General features: G+C 41.2%; 1 protein-coding gene across 1 annotated transcript in view; it reads left to right on the top strand.

Annotated features, from left to right (window-relative positions):
* PLXNC1 (plexin C1) overlaps positions 1-24,656 on the top strand; it is a 150,816-nt gene that overhangs the window by 113,895 nt on the left and 12,265 nt on the right. Inside the window, exons 14-25 of the mRNA XM_035901002.1 lie at positions 1,071-1,158; positions 2,043-2,249; positions 2,357-2,548; positions 5,962-6,061; positions 7,116-7,217; positions 7,594-7,697; positions 11,588-11,629; positions 12,118-12,242; positions 12,809-13,007; positions 14,408-14,554; positions 21,994-22,171; positions 23,341-23,444. Of these exons, the coding sequence (XP_035756895.1) occupies positions 1,071-1,158; positions 2,043-2,249; positions 2,357-2,548; positions 5,962-6,061; positions 7,116-7,217; positions 7,594-7,697; positions 11,588-11,629; positions 12,118-12,242; positions 12,809-13,007; positions 14,408-14,554; positions 21,994-22,171; positions 23,341-23,444 (1,588 nt within the window). The remainder of the gene's footprint in view (positions 1-1,070; positions 1,159-2,042; positions 2,250-2,356; positions 2,549-5,961; positions 6,062-7,115; positions 7,218-7,593; positions 7,698-11,587; positions 11,630-12,117; positions 12,243-12,808; positions 13,008-14,407; positions 14,555-21,993; positions 22,172-23,340; positions 23,445-24,656) is intronic.

The raw sequence follows: 24,656 nt of genomic DNA, 5'->3' as shown, positions 1-24,656 counted from the left end.
TGCAGGATTCTGTAAACTCCTTCCTGCCCACCCCAGGTCTCCTTTGTAGAAGTCAAAAATAGTCTCTTCGTATTAAAGCTAAATCCAAAACATGAGTAGCACGCGTAAATTCAAACTCCAATTAACTTTGATTTCTTGATACTAATATACCCTTCACCTCCGAAACAGTATCAGTGAATTGGAAATGAAGTGAAAATAGTCACTGCAGTGATACGGGCAGACTTGCTTTAGGACTGGGTTCCCTAAAGCCAAAAGAGCCCTTTTCAAGCCTCTGCTGTGTTCTGTGGGAGACTCACAGCTCTGGTGAAAGATTTACAGGGTGGTTTTAAGATACTCTCCAGCACAGCTTTCCACCTGTCCCTTTGCCTGCATGGTTTTTACCCACTTCCACGTTCTTGATCTGATATCTTGGCGTCAAGCACTGGCAAGTGTGGATTTGAGGTAATAAGTTGGGCTAGCAGCTGAGCAGCTAGGATGCATGCCCACATCTCCAGGTGAAGGGCAGCTCAGACAGCTGGAAATTAATAATACCTTAAACCACTCCAACTGCGTTCAGCAGAGATTGTGAGCCAGAGCCCTCAGACACAAGCACCATTGTGTGTGCCGAGACAGATGGTCTGAACACTGCCGAGAATGCTTCCTGTGAGGTGCCTGGCACCATCAGTTTGTCCTGAAGAAGGCAAGAATTAAGCACAGGCGGGGCTGCTCTGGGGCAGTGAAATACCATGTCTTCAAGACAGAATATTAAATCACGGTCTAGTTCTTTGGCCGCATGAATAGAAAACAAGGTGGAGAGTCCCTGAAAAGGAGTGTGCAATGTGTATGCTATCAAGTCATTTGGTTTTGCGGTAGCAAAAGCATTTACCATTACATTATGAGGAAAGAATGGAAGTACGCTGTATAGCTCTAATTATCTTGTCCTGCAGTTTGACTTTATTATGTTGGCTGCTACCAAAGCAAAATGCATGAGTAGTTTATTCACAGCTGAAGCCTTAATGCAGGACGTATCTGTGGGAAAACAGATAATATTAACCTCCCTTCCCCCTCCCCCCGCCTTTTGTTTTTTACAGTGGTGGTCGCAAGATTACACCGATCGGTAGAAATTTTAATGTGGTGGACAGTGTGATTATTTCAGATGACCAGAGATCAAACCTCACCGTAAGTCTTAATCTCCTTTACAATACCAAATAGAGGTCTCTTAAGGGATTAGGTTTTATTCCTAAGGTTTCAGGAGGATCTCAGTATTTTTCAATATTTCAGGCACACATCAGTCGCCCTGCTGAAAGAAATACGACCACTTGTAGGATTACAGTTGCACACATTCTCAGCACCGGATCACAGATACACATAAGCCACTCTCGTGCATAATTCCCTGAGCCTTTTTTCTGTGCTCTAGAGACTTGCTCCAAATTAATCCATTTTGAGTCTCCCCAGCCTCCATATAAGGGTCTGTTGGAGGAGGGGGTGGTGTGCTTCTCTCTGGCTTTGTGTTGAGAACCCAAATGGTGCCATTGCCTCAGCAAGGGGTGGGAGACTGGGGTTGATTTTGTGATGAAACCCTTCCTCCGAGGCTGTGAGGAGGTGGGTACCCTGTTGCCTCCTGGGCTTGCAGCACAGAGACCAGAAAACAGCAGCACCACGCCATGGCATTACCAATGGGATGACTGTAGCAACTCCCCTCTATCGTGTTTTAAGCTAGGGAGCTCATCCTGCTCTTCTCTTATCACCTGCATTGAGGGGAAGGAAGGAGAAATCACTGTCACTATTCCTGTCTCGCTGCAGGAAATAGCTGCCTTAGCAGTGTGCAGTCTGCCTTAAAGCAGCATGCAGAGTGTGTGATAAATGTGCATAAAGGTAGACACAAGCTCAACACAGAAACTTTCCCAGGTGCTCTGCATGCAGCCCTGATCGCAGAGAAGACATTTAGCAGATATCTGTGTGAAGTCAGGAAGACGTTAAAATGATTTTGAGTGCCTCTGTTTGTAATTGTACCCACTGTTGAGCGCTTAATGACTGTTACAGCTTTGCTATTGCATTTGTAGGTCTCTAGGTGTCCTGGAAATGAATCTGAATATCATTACTTAACGCCAAGCCTGAGCCATGCAACAGAGGGTAAAGTTGTTGATATGATGTTAAAAGTGGAAAATACCTTTATACCATGTGTCAAATTACACTATCACCCTGACCCAGTGTTCATCAACTACCAGCTGCACACTGAGCTGGATCCTGATCTGGAATTAAAAATATATGTAAGTTTGAAAGTAGTAAACTATAATTCCTTATTTAAAATAGTTGTGATCATTTTACTTTTTACTGTATTTAGTGACTGTTTATTGTCTTCATTTTTTCCCTCTAGAAAGAAAATGACAACTTGAATATTTCTAAAACGGAGGTAGAGGTTTATCTGTCATATATGAATGGTACACAGACCAAAAAGATATGGTTCAGCGTCCAAAATATTACCAAAAAACCGGACCGTAGCACCATACTGTGCAAATTCAAAAGGGAAGGAACGGACAAGATTGACTTCTCCACAGTGAAAGTTTTTGTAAGTAGAATTCCTTTTTGTTGCAATTTAACAATGTTTGGATGTTTATGTAAGTGTAATAAAATGTAGCATTAATGCTCTGGTCATGAATGCTTTTTATAGAGGGAGGAACTGGATGCATTTTTTGTTCTCCTGGTACTTGTTAGTCCAGTTATCTTTCTCACATCTAAGCATGCCTGCCTAGCTTAGGTACCACTAGCAGTTCTGAGTTCATTTACTCTCTGGTTTCTGCTGTAGTGTCAGAGGTAGGCTTTGCAGTCCAATCAGAGCTCACTGCTGCTGAGTTCCAGGAGAGCAGTAGCTTGTCAGACCTCTGGCTGCAGCACAGACATCACCGATAAAGCGTCACTGGCTCCCAGAGAGCCCCTCATCTTAGATCTGTAAGCAATCTGCTGCTGCAGCGTGGCCACGAGGAAAAGGATTGTGTCCTCCCATTTACTTTTTCCCCCCCGCTGAAGTAGATAAGGATCTTGAACAGTGCATAGCAATCACCACTAAGACAGAAGAGAAGGCATTTCTGGATGAAAAAGGGGGTAAAATTCAGCATGCACCAGGGAGGCCAAAATGCTGTGAACATACGGCACAAAGCCAGCCCCAAATATACGAACATTAGCATGGATGTCAGAGCTAAATGGCAGCTTAAGATATTTGCTCCACGAATAACATGGAGATACAAATTTTTTAAAAAGCAATCATCACCATTTATGAGGGAAAAAAATGCCAGACTCTTATTGCAGTGTATGGTGGTATAAAACTGAAATAACTCTATTGACTTCAAGGCATATGGCTCATAGTAAAGATTAACGAAGCTATTCTCAATTTCCTATCACTGTTAACTGATCCCCCATCTGTGGATCCTGCCGTCTGAGCCAGTTACAGCATGGAAAAGCCTTTCTGAGATTGGTGTTGCATTTAAATATTAATGTTGCCTTGCGATATCACATGCTCATCCTGCAAGCTTCATAGGAGTGACTGTCATAGAAAGGTCACCGCTTCGCTAAGGCAAATCAAATGCAATACTTATAATGTAACATTTCACTTCTGGTACCTTAAAAATTATTTTTTCCAACATCAAGAAAAATGCAAAAGGAGGAAATCATCACATGTTTTTCAATCTTATAAATAACTCATCATAGAAGAAGTAGGGCTACTCTGAAGAAAGGATAAGCTGGGTGTAAAAGATAGGTATGGCCCAAGAATAAACTTGTCTCTTGCTTTAGTTTTGAGGAAGAAAGAGGATATTGAGTGTGGGGTCAGGATGATCAGTCTGAATGGAGGTGTCAAAGAAGAAAATGCCATTGTGACAGAAGCAAGATTCAGATAGATCAAGGGGCTCAAGACAACTGGAACAGGATCATTCCCATCACAGCACTGAGAAAGAACTGGCACGTGTTATTGCAGGCTTAGTGGGAAAGATTTTAAATAAAACTGTAGAGTCAGGAGAGGTACTGTATGACCGGAGAGCAGCAAATATAAAACCAGTATTTAAAAGAAAAAAAAAAGCTAGGCAAATAGAAGCTTGCTGATTTAATCCTAGCTCTGTGTAAAGCTTTATGATGTATTTTGAATGAGGGACTCGTGAAAGACCTGGAGGTAAATGGAAAATGGGATAATTGTCGACTTCTTTTTAATAAAAGCAGATTATGCTAGATATCTTTATTTGGTAAGATGAGTGATTTCCTCAGCAACAAAAAAGCCGTAGATCACATGTACCTGGAAGTCATTCAGTAATCAACATGGTGATTATGAAGACACTAGGGGTTAGACAACCTGGATGCTGTGTACGTGGAGCTGACTCTGGGCAATGTTGATTTTCATCCAGATATTACTTAATATCACTAGTGACTTGAGCACAAAAATAAGGCATTGACTAATAACACTTGCTGATGACATAAAGCTCAGAGGCATTCCCAGTCCAGCGGAGGCTTTATAATGTCATGCAGGAAGAATTAAATTAATTTAGGAATAGGAATCAGATGAATTCAGGTGTACCTTATTTAGTCATGATTCTTGAGCAAGGTAAATAAAAGATAAGGAAAGAAATGGGCCCACTGAGTAAGAAGGTTATGGTGAAGATTAAAGATAATCTAAGTATGAACAGAAAATTAAACGAATGCTTTGCCTCAGTTTTCAATAAGCAGGGTTGAGTAGCAGGAATTTCTGCTTTGGGAGTGTTTTGGCTGGACATGACAAGTGGAGAAAGTTAGGTGTATTAGTCGTGGGATGATTAATATATTCAGCCACCAATGCGTTTCAGCCTTAGAAAAGGCAAATGGGATCCTAGTAAGGCTCAGACCGAAAGTACTTTGTATAGGAACTGTGAAAACACATAAACAACTGAGGAAAAAAATACGTTTGATGGAGGAAAAAGGTCTGCTTTGTCTTCTGTTCTTCGTAGCCCCAGAAATATGAAGGCTGTGTCCTTCCAGCCCTGTGGGGTTTCTTTGCTTGCTCATGTCCATGTAGCAGTGTCCAGCTGCCCTGGCTGCTCACCTCCTGTGACAAGCCAGTGATTGAAATCACCAGATCTCTGCCTTCCCTGCTGTAACCCAAAATAATTTCAACTCAACTCTCCTTTTCAATTATCTCAGGCTCATTTCTAGCCCTGGCTCTTGGTGGTATTCTTTTCCTGTGTCACAGCATATTTTTACTTCTAGTCTGTTTATAGTCTTAGCTACCCTTTATTTATGTGCTTTCACAGTCCTCTTTGAGATCCTCCTTTGTGAAATTTCTTTTGCCATAATTACCAGTGGTGAATGCCTTGGTTTGGCATCTGGCAGACTTCAGCGCTTCCGTGTATTCCTAAGAATTAATGCCTGTCCTGCTTTTGACAAGCCCAGTGGCTGTTGAGGGTTGTTGTGCTTGTATTGTGTTGTATTTGTTCTTAAGCTTACCTTCAGGAGTGCCCTTCATTATTAGCGTGAGTCTTATCTTTCTTTTCTGGTCAGCAGAGTAACACTGAGTTCAAAGGAATGTTTTGACTGTCAACACATGCCTTCCTTGCTTCAAAATACCAGAACGTTTAGCAGTGGTTCTGAAGTGCGTGAGCCACTTGGCCAGCTGGAGGCCAGATCTTACCATTCATTTGAGGGCTCTAGTTTGCAGCAAGAGCAATGGCAAAATTTGGTGCTGCATGAGGACCTCCACATTTATCTCTTGGCACTGCTCTGTTAACCTGCTTAAACATCAAACACAGTACCTCCACATTTATCTCTTGGCACTGCTCTGTTAAAGTTAAAGTTAAGTTTGTGTTGGTTCACATACATTTTCCCAAATTGCTGCTGTCTGCCCAATAATCTGAAGAACCAGGGTCTTTCATATGCCTCAAATACATTTTTTTTATACATTAAATGTAATTTTGAGTACTAATATAATACCTGACCTCTGTTAACACAGCCTTTATTTTTCTTCAGGTCAAATTAGGAAGATTTGAGCATGAAGTCAAACCAACATCATCACACATATATTTATATGTTCTTATTTTGCTACCTATTGTAGTGGGTGTCATTATAGGTAAGTACAATAATGTGTTTTCAGTTTTTGATGTGCCGAAGGGTATAATCGTGACACATAAACACATATACATGCATACACATATACATGTTTGGGACTGTCACAAACAACCCGGTGGTTTTCCCCTGTTCCCAATAAAGTTAACTCTGGTCTGGTGGTGACGTCCACTTTGTCAGACTACAGCATGTTCCAAGACAGTAGTTTTGGCTGTTCTGCTGGGATTATTCACCACCATTTAGTGAGGCAAGCCATAGGACTGACATCCTCGTGTCACAACGTGGGCCTTTCCAGCTGTCAGAGCTGGGCTCCCCTCCTGTCCCTGGGGCAGATGTTCCCTAACAAACTGCTTATCCTCAGACAGTGTTTGTGGTGTTTCTGGTCAGTCTCATTTGGATCATTCATGAATGTGTAGGTCATTACTAAACTGAGGGGGGTAAATAGTTATCCCCTCCTCTTTTTGTCACTTCTTTTTTCTGAACATTTTCTGAACTCCTTTTTTCTGAATCTGGTTATATATTTGATAAAGTTTCATTTATTGTAGTAAGTTTAGGGGTTTGTTCTTTTGTTTGGTTGGGTTTCCTTTTAAAAAGTGTGTTGCTTTTTTACAGGAACCATATCTCGTGCCTTTACTCTCTCAAAATAAGCTTTAGAGAAGTTAACAATTTGGAAGTGGATTTCCTGTTCAAAACAACTGGTTTTCCTGTTTAATCAGTGCTACTTTAAGTAGGTTGCTAGTAGTAGAAGTAGTTGTTAGATTCTGTGCCTCACTGTGCAGGTTGTACATAGCAGGGTGTGCCAAACTTTCAATAAAGTTGGATTGGCAATTCCAAGACCTTGTTAGAAGGAATGGTTTTTATTAAATATTGGGGTTTAGATCCAGGTAACTAGGGCTCATGGGTACTAGCACACTAACAACAGTAGAAACAGTAATCCTCCTGGAGAGTGTAAGTGTATATTAATCTTTGTTTCTTAAATTAATATTAAAATATGTCTTGCATAGAGATTGTCTGTTCTGCAGTTTCTGTACTCAGAATCTTTTTTTCTTCCTCTTCAGCGGCATTCATAGTTACTAGATACAAATCCAAAGAGTTAACTCGTAAACAGAGTCAGCAACTTGAACTGCTGGAATATGAGATTCGGAAGGAAATACGTGAGGGTAGGTCTGAAGCGCTTTATAGACCTTAAGTACAGCATAATTTCTGAACTGAAACTGTCAAGAAGGTCACATTATATAAATATTTAATTTTGTAGCTGTTGGAATATTTTTGTGTTGTTTCAGAGTTCCTCTAATGTTGGTGTGCACTGCAGTAGCAGATAGCACCCAGCCAATAGGATTGCATGTAAAATTTCCTTCAACAAAAGTGGGGGAAAAAAATAGGTTGGTACTTTCCTGCTCATAAGAGCTTCAGCTAGAAAAACAACTCCTCTTCCCTGAAAACTGTTTTTTAAGGAACATCTGCTTGGGCCAAGTTATAATTGTGAAGATGATTTTGTGTCAACTAAACTAACTCTCTGGGTGGGTGCTTTTTCAGGATTTGCTGAACTGCAGATGGATGAATTAGACGTGGTGGATAGTTTTGGAACTGTTCCCTTCCTTGATTACAAACACTTTGCTCTTAGAACTTTCTTTCCAGAGGTAAATATTTACAAGTATTTCAGTTGTCAGCCCTGCCTAATAATGAATAAGCTAGAAAGGTCAGGATCAAATAACTAAAGTAAATACTACACAGTACTTGCACATTGTTTTCACAAGAAACTTTTCTTAAGTCAAGAAGTACCAAAGAACACTTAAGGCTGTACATTTCTATATTTAACCAAGCCTAAATGCTGTAGGTAAAGCACCATTGTTGAATTTTCAAGGGTTGTGTGTGCATCCATTTATTTTTTGCCCAGCCTCACTAAGCTGCTTGCCTTTCAGGCCATCCTAACTAGGCTATAATTTATCCATTGCTTTTTTTGTTCTCATGCTTTCACTTTCCATGCTATAGCTAATTAAAGTAACAGGCAGGCTAGCTAACGTGATAGCTAACAACATGACACTTCCTAATTAGACTTGTGGCATGAAGAAATGGCTCTAAGGTCATGCTGACTTTCTACTCCAAGCTGTTGACAGAAGTGGTAAGACCTTGATTCAAAGGAGTGCAGGTCAAATGGTTAAAAATTATGTTAAAAATTACATTAAAAAATTAAGTGCTGTCCAGTTCAGAGGTGAATATTTTTATTGTTCTTTGGAGAAGTTTGTGCCACTGCATCAGAGGACCAAAGAGGCCTTCTCTTGGATGTTTTACTTCTCTTGCTATTTCTTTGCATATATGGCACATTATGATGCTGATAAGTGCATGTGCCACAGCTTTCAAAATTATATCATGGTGTTAACCAATGCTTACCGGTATTTACTAATTAGCAGAAGCTGTGATCTCAGCTGGTGATATTTTGCTGTGTAACTGACACAAGTGAGTAGAAACCCTTGGTTAGTGCTGTGGTGTGGGAGGGTATAGCTGGTATGTATGCGAATTACCTACTAGTCTTCACGTGTTACTCATCGCTGCTATGGTCCAGTCCTGCAGTCTTATCTGCACACTGCTTCACTTCATTGCCGTGTGTGATGCCACTAAAAGCTCATTGTGATAAACACGTCATAGTGCAGAATCAGGGCCTTTTTTTGTACAACACCAAATACCAGATGCTAAGGCAGGATAATATTTAACAATTACATATGCATCATCTTTGTACACTTTGAGTCCAGTTCTCACACCAAAGGAAACTGGGAATATGGTACTGCTGTCATGCCCCCAGTCTAATTTGTGTGGGGTCGCTAGGAGGTTTGAAGACAGTGGACCAAGGAAGCATTAATTTCTGCATCTCTTTCCTTTCAGTTTGTTTTGTTGCCAGGCATATTAGCATTAAAATAGTGGTTTTATTTTTAGGAATATATCTTTTCCTAGTGATAGTCCGCTGTCAAAACAGTAACAATCTGTAGAAGCTGTCTGTGTGGAAATGCTTTGATTTATGCAAATAAAAAGGAAAGACAAAAAGGCACGAAGTCTGCCACTCTTATTGCATTTTGTGAGGTCAGAAAGGGAAGGGCTCCTGTTTTGCTTTGGCAAGCCTCATGCCACTGGCACATCCTCGAAATGATTCCAATTAGATTTTGTCTCAGTTTGAAATACTGATACCGTGAAGGTAAACTTGCCACTATTAGCTCTCTACAGACATGTGGTGTCAGGCAAGTTAATGTCTTGTGTACCAATTTTTCCTGCTAAGTACTTATCATGTACATTGCGGGAGTGTTCAAACATGCCTTGTGCAGTATGAATGTGGTAGGAGAGCAGTGCTCTACTAAACAAATATTACAGATGGAAAGAAAAGGTGATGGGGTAGTAGATTGAAACCCAGTGTCAGAAGGGTTGAAAGAAGGGTCGAAGTGACAAACCACTGCTTCCCTCACTAACTTCATGTGTTTGAATGATGTCTGGATTGTACTCTTCCTGCCTTCCAGTGTGTTCGGTGGGTTTGGCTCATCTAATCTAAGCTGTTTAAATACGGACATCAAAGCTGTTCACTGAGCACCTTCTGTAGTCAGCACAGAGACAAGTGGCTCAAGAAAGTGATTCATCCCACTTGCCTGAGACATCTGTCTCAGGATGGGATGAGTTGCTTAAAGAGGGAGTCAGATATCTAAAATTGAGTGATGGACCCCATCTGCATTTTGAGCTTCTCACTTCCCACTGCTTTAATTTTCTGCATTTAATCTGGCTCAGTAGCTTTTGTTTTGTGCTTAATGCTTGTAGATGTTAAATGGATATTACATCTGTTCTTAAAATATTAGTTACGTTCAGCCTCATTTTTGCTTTACTTGTTAAATTTGGATTCTTATTCCTGTTTTCACTCAATTTCCCACACTTTTTGGTTTAATGCTACCATGTTTGTTTCTTGTTCACAAGCATTTTTAAACTTTAAAGTGGTTCTGGTTGTTTCACTCTGTGTGTGTGTGTGTGTGTTTTATTGGTAGGTGTGTTAGGGTGATGAAGAAGTTCCAGGAAAATAGGAATAGCCAGTGGAGGAAGAGGAAGAAGAATATGGTAGGGAAGAAGAGAACAGGAGGCATGAGGAAAGGGAGGGATGAAAAATCAGATAGTAGATGAAAAATTAGATGTGAGCCCGCAATATGTGCTTGCAGCCCAGAAAGCCCATCATACCCTGGGCTGCATAAAAAGAAGTGTGGCCAGCAGGTCGAGGGAGGGGATTCTCCCTCTCTACTCTGCTCTCATGAGACCCCCACCTGGAGCACTGGGTCCAGCTCTGGGTTCCCCAGCACAAGAAAGACATGAACCTTTTAGAGCAGTTCCAGAGGAGGGCCATGAAAATGGTTAGAGGGTTGGGACACCTGTACTATGAAGAAAGCCTGAGAAAGTTGGGGTTGTTCAGCCTGGAGAAGAGAAAGCTCCAGGGAGACTTTACTGTGGCCTTTCAAAATAAAGGAGCTTTGTAAGAAAGTCAGAGAGAGACTTGTTACCAGGGCCTGTAGTGACAGGACAAGGGACAATGGTTTTAAACTGAAAGAGGATAGATTTAGATTGGATATAAGGAATAAATTCTTTATGGTGAGGGTGGTGAGGCACTGGCACAGGTTGCCCAGAGAAGCTGTGGATGCCCCATCCCTGGAATTGTTCAAGACCAGGTTGGATGGTGCTTTGAGCAACCTGGTCTGGTGGAAGGTGTCCCTGCCCAAGGCAGGGGGGTTGGACTAGATGATCTTTAACCCTTCCAACCCAAACCATTCTGTGATTCTAGGATTCTATAAGGAAACTAGGGGCTGCCAAGCATCACAGATAAAACAGATGACAGGAAACATTACTAGGGTGAATTGTTGCTCAAGGGTGCTGCTTTGGGAATATGCAGCTGTGTTGGGACCTTACAAGCTGTAAAAGTCAGACAAGAGGCACTGACAAGGTATTTGGGAACCGGGGGCTTCCATTTGTTGTATGAGCTTTTGCTAGGACTGGATGTGTGGTGGCACCTGTGCCTCTCTGGAGACTGACAGCATGGACCTCCTGGAGAGTTCATTAGTGAACATTCATAAAGTGCCTTGAAATGAATGGAGGCAGATGAACTCAAGTGTCCCACTGTTACAGAAATCCTGTATACCAAAGGCTATCATTGCCCTACAAGAAGGATGCAGCCTGCAGCACCCCTCGCACACCAGCATATTTCCAGATGAGGGTGATAAATGGCTTTCCTTGCGGAACTTCAGTTGACTGCTGTGCTAGTGTGGCTCAGCAGTATAGAGTAACACACACAGTAACACTGAAGTCAATACCAAGTCATCTTTGAGAGTTCACTTTTCAGTGAACCTTGGCAGCACCTTTGCAGAGGTTATTGTGTAGAGTTTATATATTGTAGCCTCATTAGAAGCCAGCATTTCCGTTATTTTATTCCAAGGAACATGCTTGGCGTGTTTAACGTACATGTGTTAGAAACTTGGTATACGTAAGAATGATAAATATCACCTGTCTTATATTTTAGTCAGGAGGCTTTGCATCCATCTTCAGTGAAGACATGCCACAGGTAAGTTGATGCAGTGTGATATGCCTTCATTAATAAGTATTTTTTCAAGAGTGATTGTACCCCTTATCTCAGTGTTGTCCTAGAACACATCAAGACTGCATTTTCAATATGTTCCCTTTCTCCCTATGAGGAGGATTACATGGATTTATATATAAAAAGAATTTGCTATGTAAGATACTGTTACCCAATGTATATTACAACTTATTTAAACAAACAGAATCTAGTCATGGGAAATGACGGGCAAACTTACCTATTGGCATTACTTTGTGTGTGTGACAGAAAATCCATGCTCTGCATGTGTGTACTCTGTTGTACACAAATGCAAATGCATCTGTGGTAAAATCCTGAGACCCATGATACAAATGCAAAATTCCCACTGATTTGAATGAGGCCAGGGTCTTGTCCCATATGTTGCTTACCATCTTTCTGAGCATTAAGAATCCATCATAGCCAACTATAGTTTGCTTATTTTTGTTTAACTATTCCAGAGCAGAGACCAAACGAGCAAGGATGAAAGCTTCAACATGTTGCATGCTTTAATTTGTAACAAGAACTTTCTTGTTACTCTCATTCACACCCTTGAAAAGCAGAAAAATTTCTCTGTGAAAGACAGGTATAGTATGATTATGCTTATCATCTTCAAGACAAAGAATTAGCAGGAAAAAACAACGTGGATTGTAGCACACAAATGTCATTTCTACTTCTTGCAAAACAAGCTTGCATTACTCGAGAGCATTTTTCCATCTTCTCCATCTGCACACACTGAGGAACTAAAAACATTGCCATTAAAACAAGCCATTAAAGAGAAATCAGAATGTTTGTACATGTAAACAAAGAGGCAAAGGAGCAGGAAAACTCACTTCAAAACTGTAAACACTTCCTGCAGTTAGATCAACAGTTCTACAGTTTAGAAATGTTCTGTAGCTGAAGCAGGTGTTGCTCTGCAGAATTAAATTTAGAAACACAAATTCTGTGTTTAAAAAATAATCACAAGAGCAGATGGACTTGCATTTTTTATATTTTTGTAGAGATCAGTGGACAGTTTCTGTGCCTGAGGAGGGAAAGCTTAGGATATGAACTACACTAAAGTGTGTTTCATTTATTAAAGATGACTGCGAAGAGAAATTCCAAATATTATAGCATTCTTCTTTTTTTTTTTTCTTTTTTTTTTTTTAACAGGTGCTTGTTTGCATCCTTCTTGACTATTGCACTACAAACTAAGCTAGTTTATCTAACCCATATTTTGGAAGTGTTGACAAGGGACTTGATGGAGCAATCAAGCAATGTACAGCCTAAGCTGCTGCTCAGACGAACCGAATCTGTGGTAGAAAAATTGCTGACAAACTGGATGTCTGTCTGCCTTTCTGGATTTCTTCGGGTACGTGTACATCTTTTCACTATGTAAGATAGGCAAAGAATGTTTTTAACTGATGTCTTCTATATGAATAGCTAGAGGGATCAGTTTAAAGCATTCAGTCTAACATTTATCATTATTAATGTGCACTCTTCTAGTTTAGGTGATCTAACTAGCTATCATCAATGGGATGCAGGAAAAGAGCACGTCTGTAAGCAATGATTGTGCCATTTATCTGGCTGAGATCTGGGTAATTTTGCAATTCTGCCATATCCTTTTCTCAGATATTATTTCATCTCCATGAGGTGTATTGTGATCATGCTAAAAGACTGACACCCTTGTTAAAATGCAGCTGTACCTTTCTATGCAAGCTGTTGGAAAGCTACCACGTAATGGAAATTTAAGCAATACCGTCTTTTGGGAAACTAAACTTCTTTCCAGACTTTTTAACCTCCAAATTGAAACCTTGCAGATTTCAAGAATTAAACTACTTCAAGTGGAAATGAAATAAGTGTTTTCTTTCATTTTACTGTTTGTTTAGTTTAGCCCACTTGGTAGCACTTCGTTCTTGGGTTTCAGTGCTTGGTTATGCTTCCTGTCTCTCTTACCAGTGTGATGGTATCACACTGTTGCTATCACTCGTATCAGTTCTTGCATTAATACAGCAGCAGAGTTGTTTGAGGCTCAGCAGCTCGGCACCAGTTTCCTGAAACCCCAGGAGAGAGCCAAGGAACTGTCAGAGATCTGTTCTCGATACACCAGTCATCTTTACAGAGCTGTGCTAGTGAAATGTCTTAGCCGGGTTGCAGGAATGGTGTCACATGGAAACAAAGATCCATCCTTCCTTTCTCAGGCGCTTTCCCAAAGCCTGGGGTTCAGGCAGGAGAGGGAGGCCCCTGTTCCATTCCCTCTTTGGCTGATACGCCAGTGTATGTCCCACCACCTTGCTCCCAAGGCTTTTTTTAAGGGACAACGAGGGGAGACGCCAATTCAAAAGGAAACTAGTTGTTAGCTTGTTTTCCCACAAGACTGAAAAAGGAAGAAATAGCTGAAGTCTGAGTGTGAACACATGCACGTCTCACCCCCCACACGCTCTTTGGTGGAACTAGGAAGCGTCTGCCAGGTGGAGTAGGAGCAGCTTGTCTGTAGTGTGCTCGTGCACAGCAAGGGGCTGTGAGCTATCTTGCCACACACTCCAGCTGTCCCTTGCTATTTGCATGAGACTTTCACACCAAAAGGCAAAGGATGGAGGTTAAACAAATAACTAGATAAGTCTGCTCGGAGGGATTTTCTTTCCTAATGGCAAGATAACAAGTTAGTTAAAAGGAAATAACTCTGTTACACTTATTTTTTTCTAGTTATTCATGTGCCCATTTAATGATTACAAAAATAAACATGTTCCTTGTGTTTGTTTCATGTCCTAGGAGACAATTGGTGAACCTTTCTATTTGCTAGTGACAACCCTCAATCAGAGGATAAACAAAGGACCTGTTGACGCGATAACTTGTAAAGCCCTGTACACGCTTAACGAAGACTGGCTGCTGTGGCAAGTGTCTGAATTCAAAACAGTGGTATGTTTGCCAGTTTTGTGTCCCTCCAGACACAGACAACTACAATGTTTTCTCCTTTTCTAGGTAGCTAAATTAAGGCTCTTGGAGACTAAGGTGATGATTAAGTACCCAGATAATAAAATGGTTATTGCTTACAAAGTTTCAAAATGTTTAACTAGCTGGTATTTCACCAATATACATTTCACAAATAGCACTCACTCCTTGCTTCACAGCATGCCTTAATCGCCAAAGGTTAGGTTTAATGAAGTCTCAGGGTATTAAAATTCCTTCTTATTTTGAAGTGTACTACAAAAATATAAACATATGCTTAGAATTTAAACTAAATTACACTTTTCCAATGAATGAAAGAATGGAATGCAGAGGTTTTATTTTTCTATTGTGTTTACTTGTAGCTAATCTTCAGGCAGCAATAATTTGCTGTGGGTTTCCATGTTATTAGCTCCAAATTAGCAAGGTTACATTGTGGTGGATTTTAATTAGTTGCTTGGTTAAAAACAAGGTATCTGGGAAGCCTAGCTAAGTTTCTGAACTTTACTGTAGATTTCTTGCCTTTCTCAAAGCAACTACAAAGTGCTTCCTATTTTACAGTTACACCTAGAATTCTTTGAAAGCTGGAATTCCTTTACTGATTGTCATTCTGACGCTGAGGGGAGAAGGGACAGCAAGGACTATTGTACTTTGGAGTGTGTAAAATCTATGACTTTTTGAGTAGGAGGTCTGAAAAAGGTTTTCAGAATAACCAGAGCGCTTTTTTTTTTTTTCAGAATTTCCAAGTGATTTTGAGTCTGAGAGCTTAAAACCCTGCATTTCCAGTCATTTCCATAGCTTCCTTGTTTCTTAACTTCTGGCTTCCTGTCAGAGTTACCAGACATACCAGAGTATGAGAAGTGCAACTGAATAGGGGGCTTCAGAGCTTGGGAGCAGAAACTGCCAGGGCAGCAACTGCCATGGCAGGGACACTGCAAGTGCTGGTGACTTTGGATGAGAATTCAGCCCTTTTCAGAGCTCATATCCTGAGCCTCAGGCGAGGCTGGAGCTTCCAGGTCTGCCCATCTTCTGTTTTTGCAGCAAGAACCTGGAGGTCCTAACATGCCACATACTGGAGCAGACTACATGACCCTGGAAATTTTGGCTGCTCAGCAATCCATTGGACTTAGCTCACTGGGCCACATAGGAAGCTCACTGAAATGACAACCTTCCTGTAAAACATTGTAAATTGTCATTTTCTGCTGAAAGCCCATGTACTGACAAATTTATAGGCAAATCTTCTATAGCTATTTACAAAGCTGTTGTTGGAAGCTCCATTTTAAGGTACTTCAAGCTAAGTTACCACAGTGTGCATTTGGAAAGGAAGCTTGTGACTAAAAATTAAGCACATGATACCACATCTTTGGTTTCCCTGTTTGTGTGCTGCATTCTGGCATGCATTTGGGAACCAGGGTAAGTTTAAATATATTGCTATATATAGCCAGCCATAGGAGACAAAACCCAGTAGTGATGCTGAGCAACAATTTTCAAGCAAGTTCAATATGTCTGTTACTAGTAGCCTGCACAGGAACATCTGGTCCTGTGGAATTGATTGACTTTTGTTATTTATAGCACAAATTCAAATTGAGAGCACCTTGGGGGGATAGCTGACTCTGAAACTGCTGAACACTGCCTTAAATACTTTTCCTAGTGCTACTTCTGTGCATGCAATTGCTGATAGGGTCTTGTGGGCAGCCTGCAGTGAAGAGGAGAGAGGGGAAGTGGTCTGAAGGACTTGGTATCAGTGGGGAAGGCTGTCTGCAGATGGATGGGGAAGTGAGAGAGCGGATAGCCTTTCTCAAACATTTGCTGCCTTTGTACTTTGTATTCCTGCTTTTAAATAGGAGATAATGGTACTGTTATAGGGTTAATAAGTCAGCTTTCCCTGCTAAGGTCCAGCAGTTAATGAACATAGTTGAGCAGTGGCTGAATGTTCCCTTTAGAACTGTCAGAAAATGAGAGAGGTTCCTGCAGTAAAATTACAGAGATGGAGCCCAAGGACTCTGGACAGGGAAACAGTTTTGTTTGCTGTTTTATCTAAGATTTACACTGGAAACTGAAACTCTGCTATGAAAGATTTAGGCGGAGCAGTGAGGCTTTCTGGGCTGGGGAAGCAGGCCAGCTGTGCAGGTTTTCTCTTCAAGAATACCATTTAACAGGATACTAAAGTGGAAAGACTCAGCTTTCCTTCTCTCACTAACACCACTTCACATGCACTGCAGTGGCATGCAGGACCTGTGAGTGTAGAGACTGGGAACCAAGTATTTTCTCCATTCTTTGGAAGAAAAATTCTGCCTGAAGGATTGCAGGTTTTGTTTTCTAAATGAAATAAATTCTGAGCTGAGTTTTCAAATGCATTTGCACATTTGCTCACTGCAGTTACGTTCTGAGTCTTGCAGTATTTTGTTGGTATTTTAGTTTGTCCCTTTCCACAGCCCCACGATAGCAGTACATTAAAACCTACCTGTCCAGAGCAAAGTATAAAAACACAGTCAAAAAGAGGGTGGTAGAAAGATACTAAAGCACATCTGCAGACACTCAGTGTCCAGATTTTTAAGCTTTGTAGGCACTTGAAGACACAGAGATGCATCTGGTAAGGGAGTTCAACTCTCAAATCAGTGGCAAGGTACGAACAAGGGTATGGGCACTCTGCATGCGAATCTCTCCTTTCAGGATTGGGACTTCAGTTCCAAACCAATAAAAGCAGGATAAAAGTCAGGGGGAGCTCCACAGGTCTTCTCCCAAACACACCACTATGCAGATAAACTCTTGGGGCAGGAGAAGGAAGAAGCACTGGGCATAGAGAAAGAAGGAAAGATGGGAGAGGTTTTCTAAAATTCAGGCCATTTGTAACAGGAAAAAAGAGAACCAAGAAAGATGTTAGTTTTGAATTGTACTGGAGCTGTCCTAACTCTGAGGCCCATGCCTTTTTTAAAAAGGCCACTGACCTTGGTACCACCCAACCCCCTACCGTTACCCCTCTCTGCTGGAAAGGGTCAGATATTGAACAGAGATGGGCTGATGAAGTAAATACTCAAGCAGAGGAATCGAAGGAAAGATGCTTCTAAAAGCACTGGTCCAGGATGAGCTGAGGAGCTGTGTGGTTTCACACTGCACTTACATTGGAGTACTGAGAAATAAAACTGCCTTGAAAGAGACTTGAATGTGTCGTGGAGCCTCTTCGCAGGCTGAGGAAGCAAGCCTGCTTTCTCACAGGCAGACAAGCAGCTGCACCCCTTGGTGGATAATTTGCTCAATGACTGATGACGAAGTGCAGTGCACAGCTGAGTGCTAGCATTTCACTCAAGTGTTTCATTTTAAATAGAAAAGCTACACAATGCCAGCCTGTCATGGGAGGAGTTCTTGGTGGAATCTCTTCTGTGGAAAACCAGGGGAGACTTCTTCAGGTGGTAGACTTGGTGCTCCAGCATTCTTTTGAATAGTCACTGCTTATTTTAAAGAAGGGATTTGGGCTGCTGAATTCATTACTGAAATGAGTTTGCATTTTTAGATGGGAAGAAATTCTCTGATTCACCTCTTCAGCCAACAGCCTTTTATTGAAAGTGAAGCAAAACCACGCAGTGGAATGTTGTTTAAAGTGTTCAACTGCTTTATGAGTTAGAAGAAAGGTGTTAAAAGAAGTGGGAGGGTTGTGAGGGAGTAAAGGAGAAACGGGGAACCCAATTTCTTAATAAGACACCATGGCTGTGGTATTATTAGGCACACTTTGTGAGAGATAAGGAGGCTATTAAAAGCATGTGACATATGGGGATTTTCGTCAGCAGAAAAGGACACAACAGCCCTCGCTAGGAAGCGAGCAGTGCAGATGTTGGCTACAGGAGAGCCTTCTGAATTAGATACAGATTGAGCACCATACTGTAGCATTGAGAGTACAACCCTTGCTTCACATAGAGCCCATCTAGACTAAATTTAAATCCTGTAACATTTTCTATGCCAATTTGTTAGCTGTTCTATAACCTCTTCATGGGTAACTGTTCTGGCTGCTGCAGGAGGATCATGCAATCAATCTGATTTTTGCTATTTATTGTATTTCATAGTCTGGGAGCTGGGGGAGTAGGTTTAAGGCAGTTTCATTGTGCTGTACATCATGGTGCTGTCTCCTTTACATAAATTCTCTAACTTTTACCAGTCAAAAGTTTTTCTTGTTTTTTCAGTCTGTCTGATAAATGGAAATATGCTTTGTTCAGATGCATAGCTGAATAGAGAACAGGGTAATGAATAAGAGCCCTTGAATATCCCAGATGATTTTTCTTTATTTCTGAGAAAATATGATATTATCACATTTTGTTATTAGCCACATCTCATTTATTATCTGCTATGATTATTAACAGCTTTACTAAATAATTCATTGTTTGAAATTCAAGAAAACTACAAATCTGAAAAAACATCTGTAACCATTGTCTTCAAATGCCAAATGCCTTTCAAATTTAAAATTTGTTCCTGGCTTTTAGCTAGGTTCCAAGCTATTTTCTATACAAGTAGTTGCAGATGCTTGCCTTGTTCTCCTTAAGTAGCCTTTAACAATTCTTGCAAACTGTGTAAGCCCTTGCTGAAGAGACTTTGTGTTGCTAATCACTAATTTCTAGTGCATGAAGTCTCAACTCTAGATATTACTAGGTTGAACCACATACCCTGTAATTCCCTCCTGAACCTTTCCCTTAGTTAACCTCTATTCTTGTTTCCTTTGCAAAGTGAGAGAGCTTAGAAAAGGGCCTGATGATGTTTCCTCGTGACTACCATGTCCTCCTGTGATTTCTCTTAAATGTTTTCGGACCTGATCATAAAAGGGCTTTCATAATTTTACAGTCATTCCTGATTCCTTTTCCAGTCCTACACTTTGTGTCTAAATGCAGTGATTGTGACTGTCAGCTTCTGATTAATGGCTTCTAAAGCCAGGGATTGTGCTGTCAGACAGGTTGAATCTGATTTATGAAAACTTCAGCTACAGAGGGAAGACTTAATAATGATTGGCTTTTCTAGCTCCGCATCAATTGCTTTATCACTGAAGATTAACTTCTGCAGGAAATCATATCAGCAAAACTGTCTGGCTCTCTTGGTTTAGAGACTTCTACGCGTTTAAATACTTCTTACCATCTGACCACTTCTTTGAGTCGTAAAGTGTTGTTATTATACTCGCATTGTGGATACTTTCGATTAAGGAGTCCATGAATTACTTGTATTCCACCTACATAAAGGACTACTACTCTCTTTTTACAGTCCTGTCATCCTACAATGAGTTGAGTGGGGATGGGAGGACCCTCGCATGCTAATAACTGAAGAGGCTGCACATTTATGTGCAATCTGTGTGAGAACATGTGCTGAAAAGGAAATGCAGCAGAGAAAAAGACAGTTTCTCTTGACAGTCTGAAAGGAAGAGGAAATGAAGGAGAAGCACGAACATGAATATTGCAGTGTAGGAATAACGTTAGGAGGAAAGGATCCACTAAAGGAAGGAATGCTTCCAAGGATGTAAAGACAAATCAATATCAGTTAAAGTGTGATTAGCTACTCCAGAAAGATCAGTTTGGAGACTAGAAGAGACAAAGACTTTCATTAAAATGAGTTTTCCAAAGACAAAATACAGTTAGTCCCCGTCCACATTTTTATCCTACAAGACCATGACCTCAGGGCAGTCAAAGTCAAGGTCAGGACTGCTGTCTGTTCAGTTGGTCTGTGGGCCTAACCAAGCATGACTCCCTCATTCCTGTGCCAATATATTTTTTACTAATTTTCCGCATGAAATCCCAACCTGAGGCATGGCATCCAGTCTGCTTCTCCTTCTGCAGGCACTGTTCCCACGTCTCCTCCTCTTCTCTTCTGTCTGTCCTTTCCATGGACTCATTTTCCTCACAATTAGGCATCTCAGTGTCCTGATTAAGTTATTCTCAGTTACTTTAGTTACATCCTGGTCTCTGTTAAATCCTGATCTTCATAGTTTTGCAACCCTGTTTTTAATACTCCTTTTGTTTCTCTAGAAACACTAAAGTTAATTTATGTCTCATTGGATTACTTCTTTTTACCACCAGTGTGTTGTAATTTCCACTCTTGCTGGGTAGTAAAGCAGAAAATAGCATTCTACAACTATTAATAACTACCCATTTTTCTAAGAAAAGAGAAAAGTTTATCCCTGAAGCAACCTGGACAGAAATTCTTTCCTTCACATGACAGCAGGGGAAAAAAATTTTTTTAGTTGCTTCCTCTTTTAATGTTCACTCCTTCACTGAGTCACACCTGCAGTGCTCACATCTCAGTCAAAAGATATGTATTCTACCAGAAATGTCCAACAGCCAGAATGGTTCGAATACATAGATTTTCATATGCCGCTTACAGTCAAGTGCTGGCACCTAAACCACTTGTTTTTATTCTGTCCCAAGACATCTGCAGCAGAACATCTGTATCCATGTAGCTGAACGGTGATGCCTCTGCAAGGAGCGGGCTACGGCACTGGAAATGAGTGCTATTATCACTCGGCATTAGCAATCCTGTGCTCATCCCTTTTCCCTGCCTTCTGAAAGCAACTGATCTGCCTGACCTGACCAGAAATACGACCTGACTAAACACATTCCCTGGAGATGGCCACCCAGTCTCATTGGCACCTCCCTCTAGCCCATACTCACCTTGTGTGCAGCCCAGCAGATGAGTTGTGTCCCAGCTAAGAGTAGCTGCGAGCTAAAGGGCAGGGGTGTTGTAACTGGACAGGTCCTGTGGGTGTTTGACCTGGAGTAATGACTAATACAATAAATCACACTTTTCTGTGCAGATCTGGACCACTTTGGGTTCTGTCTGCTGCAACACGCTTTCCCTTCTCACTGCTTGGGCAGTAGCCCTGTCTCTGCTGCCTCTAGAGATGTGGCTGTATGCAGACAGGTACCATCATCGCCAGGGGAGATGTATTTTTTTTGTATGATGTAAGGTACTCAGCATAATCTGCAGGTGTAAGTACGCATTTTAACACTGCTTCCTATCCACTCAAAATCAGTCATTCTTACCATGATGATTTACTTAGCAACCTTATCAGATTTCTAGTAGCTTACAGTTTTGCTTTTAAGGCATTCATTTTAAATAAAAGACCTGCTTCTTTTAGAACATGCATTGTAATTTTTCCTGGTCTCCTGTCTTTTTTTGGTAATTCACTGAAACATATTTGCATAAAATCAGAACACAAAATACACATTCAGAGATACATAGCTATATATCTTTGATTCTTCAGAGATTCTTCAGAACGAGAAGTTCTAAATGCTTTGTTGTGCAATTCTTTCAAATAATCTTTATCTGAAGTAGCTTTAATAATAAATATGCTGAAAATCTCTCAGGTTTGCTGTCAGGAGTTTGTAGGTATCCCATGCCAGGTGTTCCCTGTAAGTCAGAATAACATTTGTTTCTTTCCCCAGACAGTGAATATTATCTTTGAAAAAATCCCAGAAAATGAGAGTGGAGATGCCTGTCAAACTATCCAAGTTAATGTTCTGGACTGCGACACCATAGGCCAAGCCAAGGAGAAGAGCCTTCAGGCTTTCCTTAATAAGAATGGCTTTCTCTATGGTCTTCAGCTGGATGAAATCGGTCTTGGTAAGAGAGTGTCACTGTGTTACATTTTCACGGAGTTCACTGGTCTGTCCGTGGAGTTTTCTTTTTAGGAATTCCTACCTTTGGCTTTGACTTTTTGTAGCATATAGGCAGAACATAGCCTTTGTAAGGAATTTCTACCAGATCATTTATACTACCAGTTAGAACATTGGAACTACATCTGCTTTGCTTCAGCATGCAGTTAACAAACACATGTTATTTACCAAACACATATAATTTATATGTTCCTTTTCTGGGTTAAGTAAAGTGGCCCGTCCACCTAAGTACAGCTGGTTGATAAATTTTGTTAGTGGGTAAGATGACACATCATGATTACCAAGTACTTTAGTCCCTACCTCCTATCCCTCCTACCACCCTTCCTTCCAACAGGCCTCCATTTCCCTTGATCAGGAGAACCCACAAATATAATTTACAGTCAAATTAGGTTTATATAATATTTTGCATGTGACTCACAAAGATACATACAATATCCACAGCTGTAAATAAGGCCGTTCCAGCAGATGAGTCAAGCCACCTTTTCTTGTCGGGTTTTCAAGAGCTCAAGGTCAAATAAAAGCCTGTACTTGCCACCGTGCCACTCCTCACATGCTTCAGTGGGAAATCTAACAAACTCTACATTGTTGGCATTTGTCACCTCCCAGACTTGCTCCCTAAGGTGTTAATATTTCATCACCTTCTCAGACGCTGTGTTGGCAAGTGATGATGATTTACTTTCATACCTGATGTTTGTATCCACCACCAGTGCCTGACCACCCTTCACAAATGCTATGTCAGTCTTGCACAGTTCATTTTAGTCATCTCTTAGAAGTGGATTGTGAAACCTTTCTTCTAGTCCCAATGTGTCCATAACACCAGGGCATGCTTGTGCAAGAGAACAGCTAGATTAGATGAAAGCACCTCCAAAAACTCTGCCTTGACCAACACAAAGTGAAGCACCTATAGCCTGTAGTAATGGCAGCCACCCCAAAAAAAGAATCTGTAGTGTGGGAGTGCAAAACCACTCTCATGTGTCCCAGCACAAGGACAGAGAGAAACAGCTTGGTTGAGAACCACTGGTCCAAAAATAATTAGGTATTGTTTTTCTTTACAAACATCTGTACAGTGAGAATGGCATTGGGATGTAATCGTTTTCTCTTGCTGTCATACTGCAGAGCTTGTGTCTGAGGAGCAGCAAAGAGAATTGTTAGATATCGATGGTTCCTCAGAGGTAATGGAGGATGGCATAAGGAAGCTAAATACCATCGGTCATTACGAGGTAAGCACAGAAGCCGTACCAATGAATCGAGAAGCAGTTTCTCCCCAACACCCAAATGCTGTCTGCACAGAAGTATCTTGATTGATCAAAATCTTTAAGAGATAGCTGAGCATCATCAACAGAAGGAAAGAAATGTGTGACACACAACTTTCTTGCCAATGAGTCATATGTTTTCTGTTACTTTTCAGAGGTTTGCTTGTTGCAGGGTTGCTTAGTTCAAGCATACCAGGTAAACTGTTACTTCTGTTGAGCATTTCAGTTAAAACAGCGTCTGATTTCCAGCTATTGCCTTGAGTCTTTTCTAGTCTCTGCTGCTGAGTTTTTGTTGCACCATGAGCAATTCTTTACCTCTTCCCACCTCATATTTTGATTACCTGAACAGGCGGTAGTGATACTTTTGAAAGCTTATTGAGAGTCAGAATAAAAAGGCGTGATGAGTTTGCTCGCTCTTCTCTTGAGACCTCCTGTGTCAGTCTCCTTCCCTTTTTCCGTTTCTGCTTCCATCTACTGTCACCACTTGCACCGTAAATTTTCCCCTCCACTTCCAATTGCACCTATAAACCAGTCGTTTTCAGCACTGCAGCAATCTGTCCATCATTGCAACAACACACAAGGCTGCAGCTGGTGGCAGAGCCCTTCTGGGCGCAGCACATTGCAAAAGCATAGCAAGCAGCATTGCCTGTCTAAGGAGTTTCCACTGACATTAGTCAGAACAGAGGGTGAGAGGGTGGGGTAAAATGTGCAGCAGGTGATATGGTAGCTCATATTGTGATGCTTACAGATAGATTTTGGAAACGAGGTTAGTATGCTGAGTGCTTTCAGTGAGCTTTCTTCATGCCTCATTGTTGAATTTGAAAGCCTGGCTCTTAACATGACAATTTTTATTTATTTAGAAGTTTTGCTGATGAGTGTAGGTCTGTGCCATGCAATACAGTATGGTGCTGAGAATCGTGAGCCAGCCCTGAACACGTTGCTGTCTGCATGAGCAAATACAGTGCCATTCACAGAGAGGAACAAGGACTCCTAGCAGGACTGTTTGTAGCTTGGGCGCTGCGCAAGGCTGCACAGATCTGGAGTAAGCTCATTTGGAGTCACTTTACAGATTTCTGTAGGCGTTTATTGCTCTCCTTACGTCCTGGGAAGGGAGCAGTGAACCCAGCTGTCCTGAGTCACTATCCAGTGTCTTAAATGCAGCTTTTCCTGTGCCTCTCC

The sequence above is a fragment of the Egretta garzetta genome, unplaced genomic scaffold, assembly GCF_000687185.1.
Source record: "Egretta garzetta isolate BGI_Z169 unplaced genomic scaffold, ASM68718v1 scaffold38, whole genome shotgun sequence".
Classification (NCBI taxonomy): domain Eukaryota; kingdom Metazoa; phylum Chordata; class Aves; order Pelecaniformes; family Ardeidae; genus Egretta; species Egretta garzetta.
This window is presented reverse-complemented; position numbering and strand designations above follow the sequence as displayed.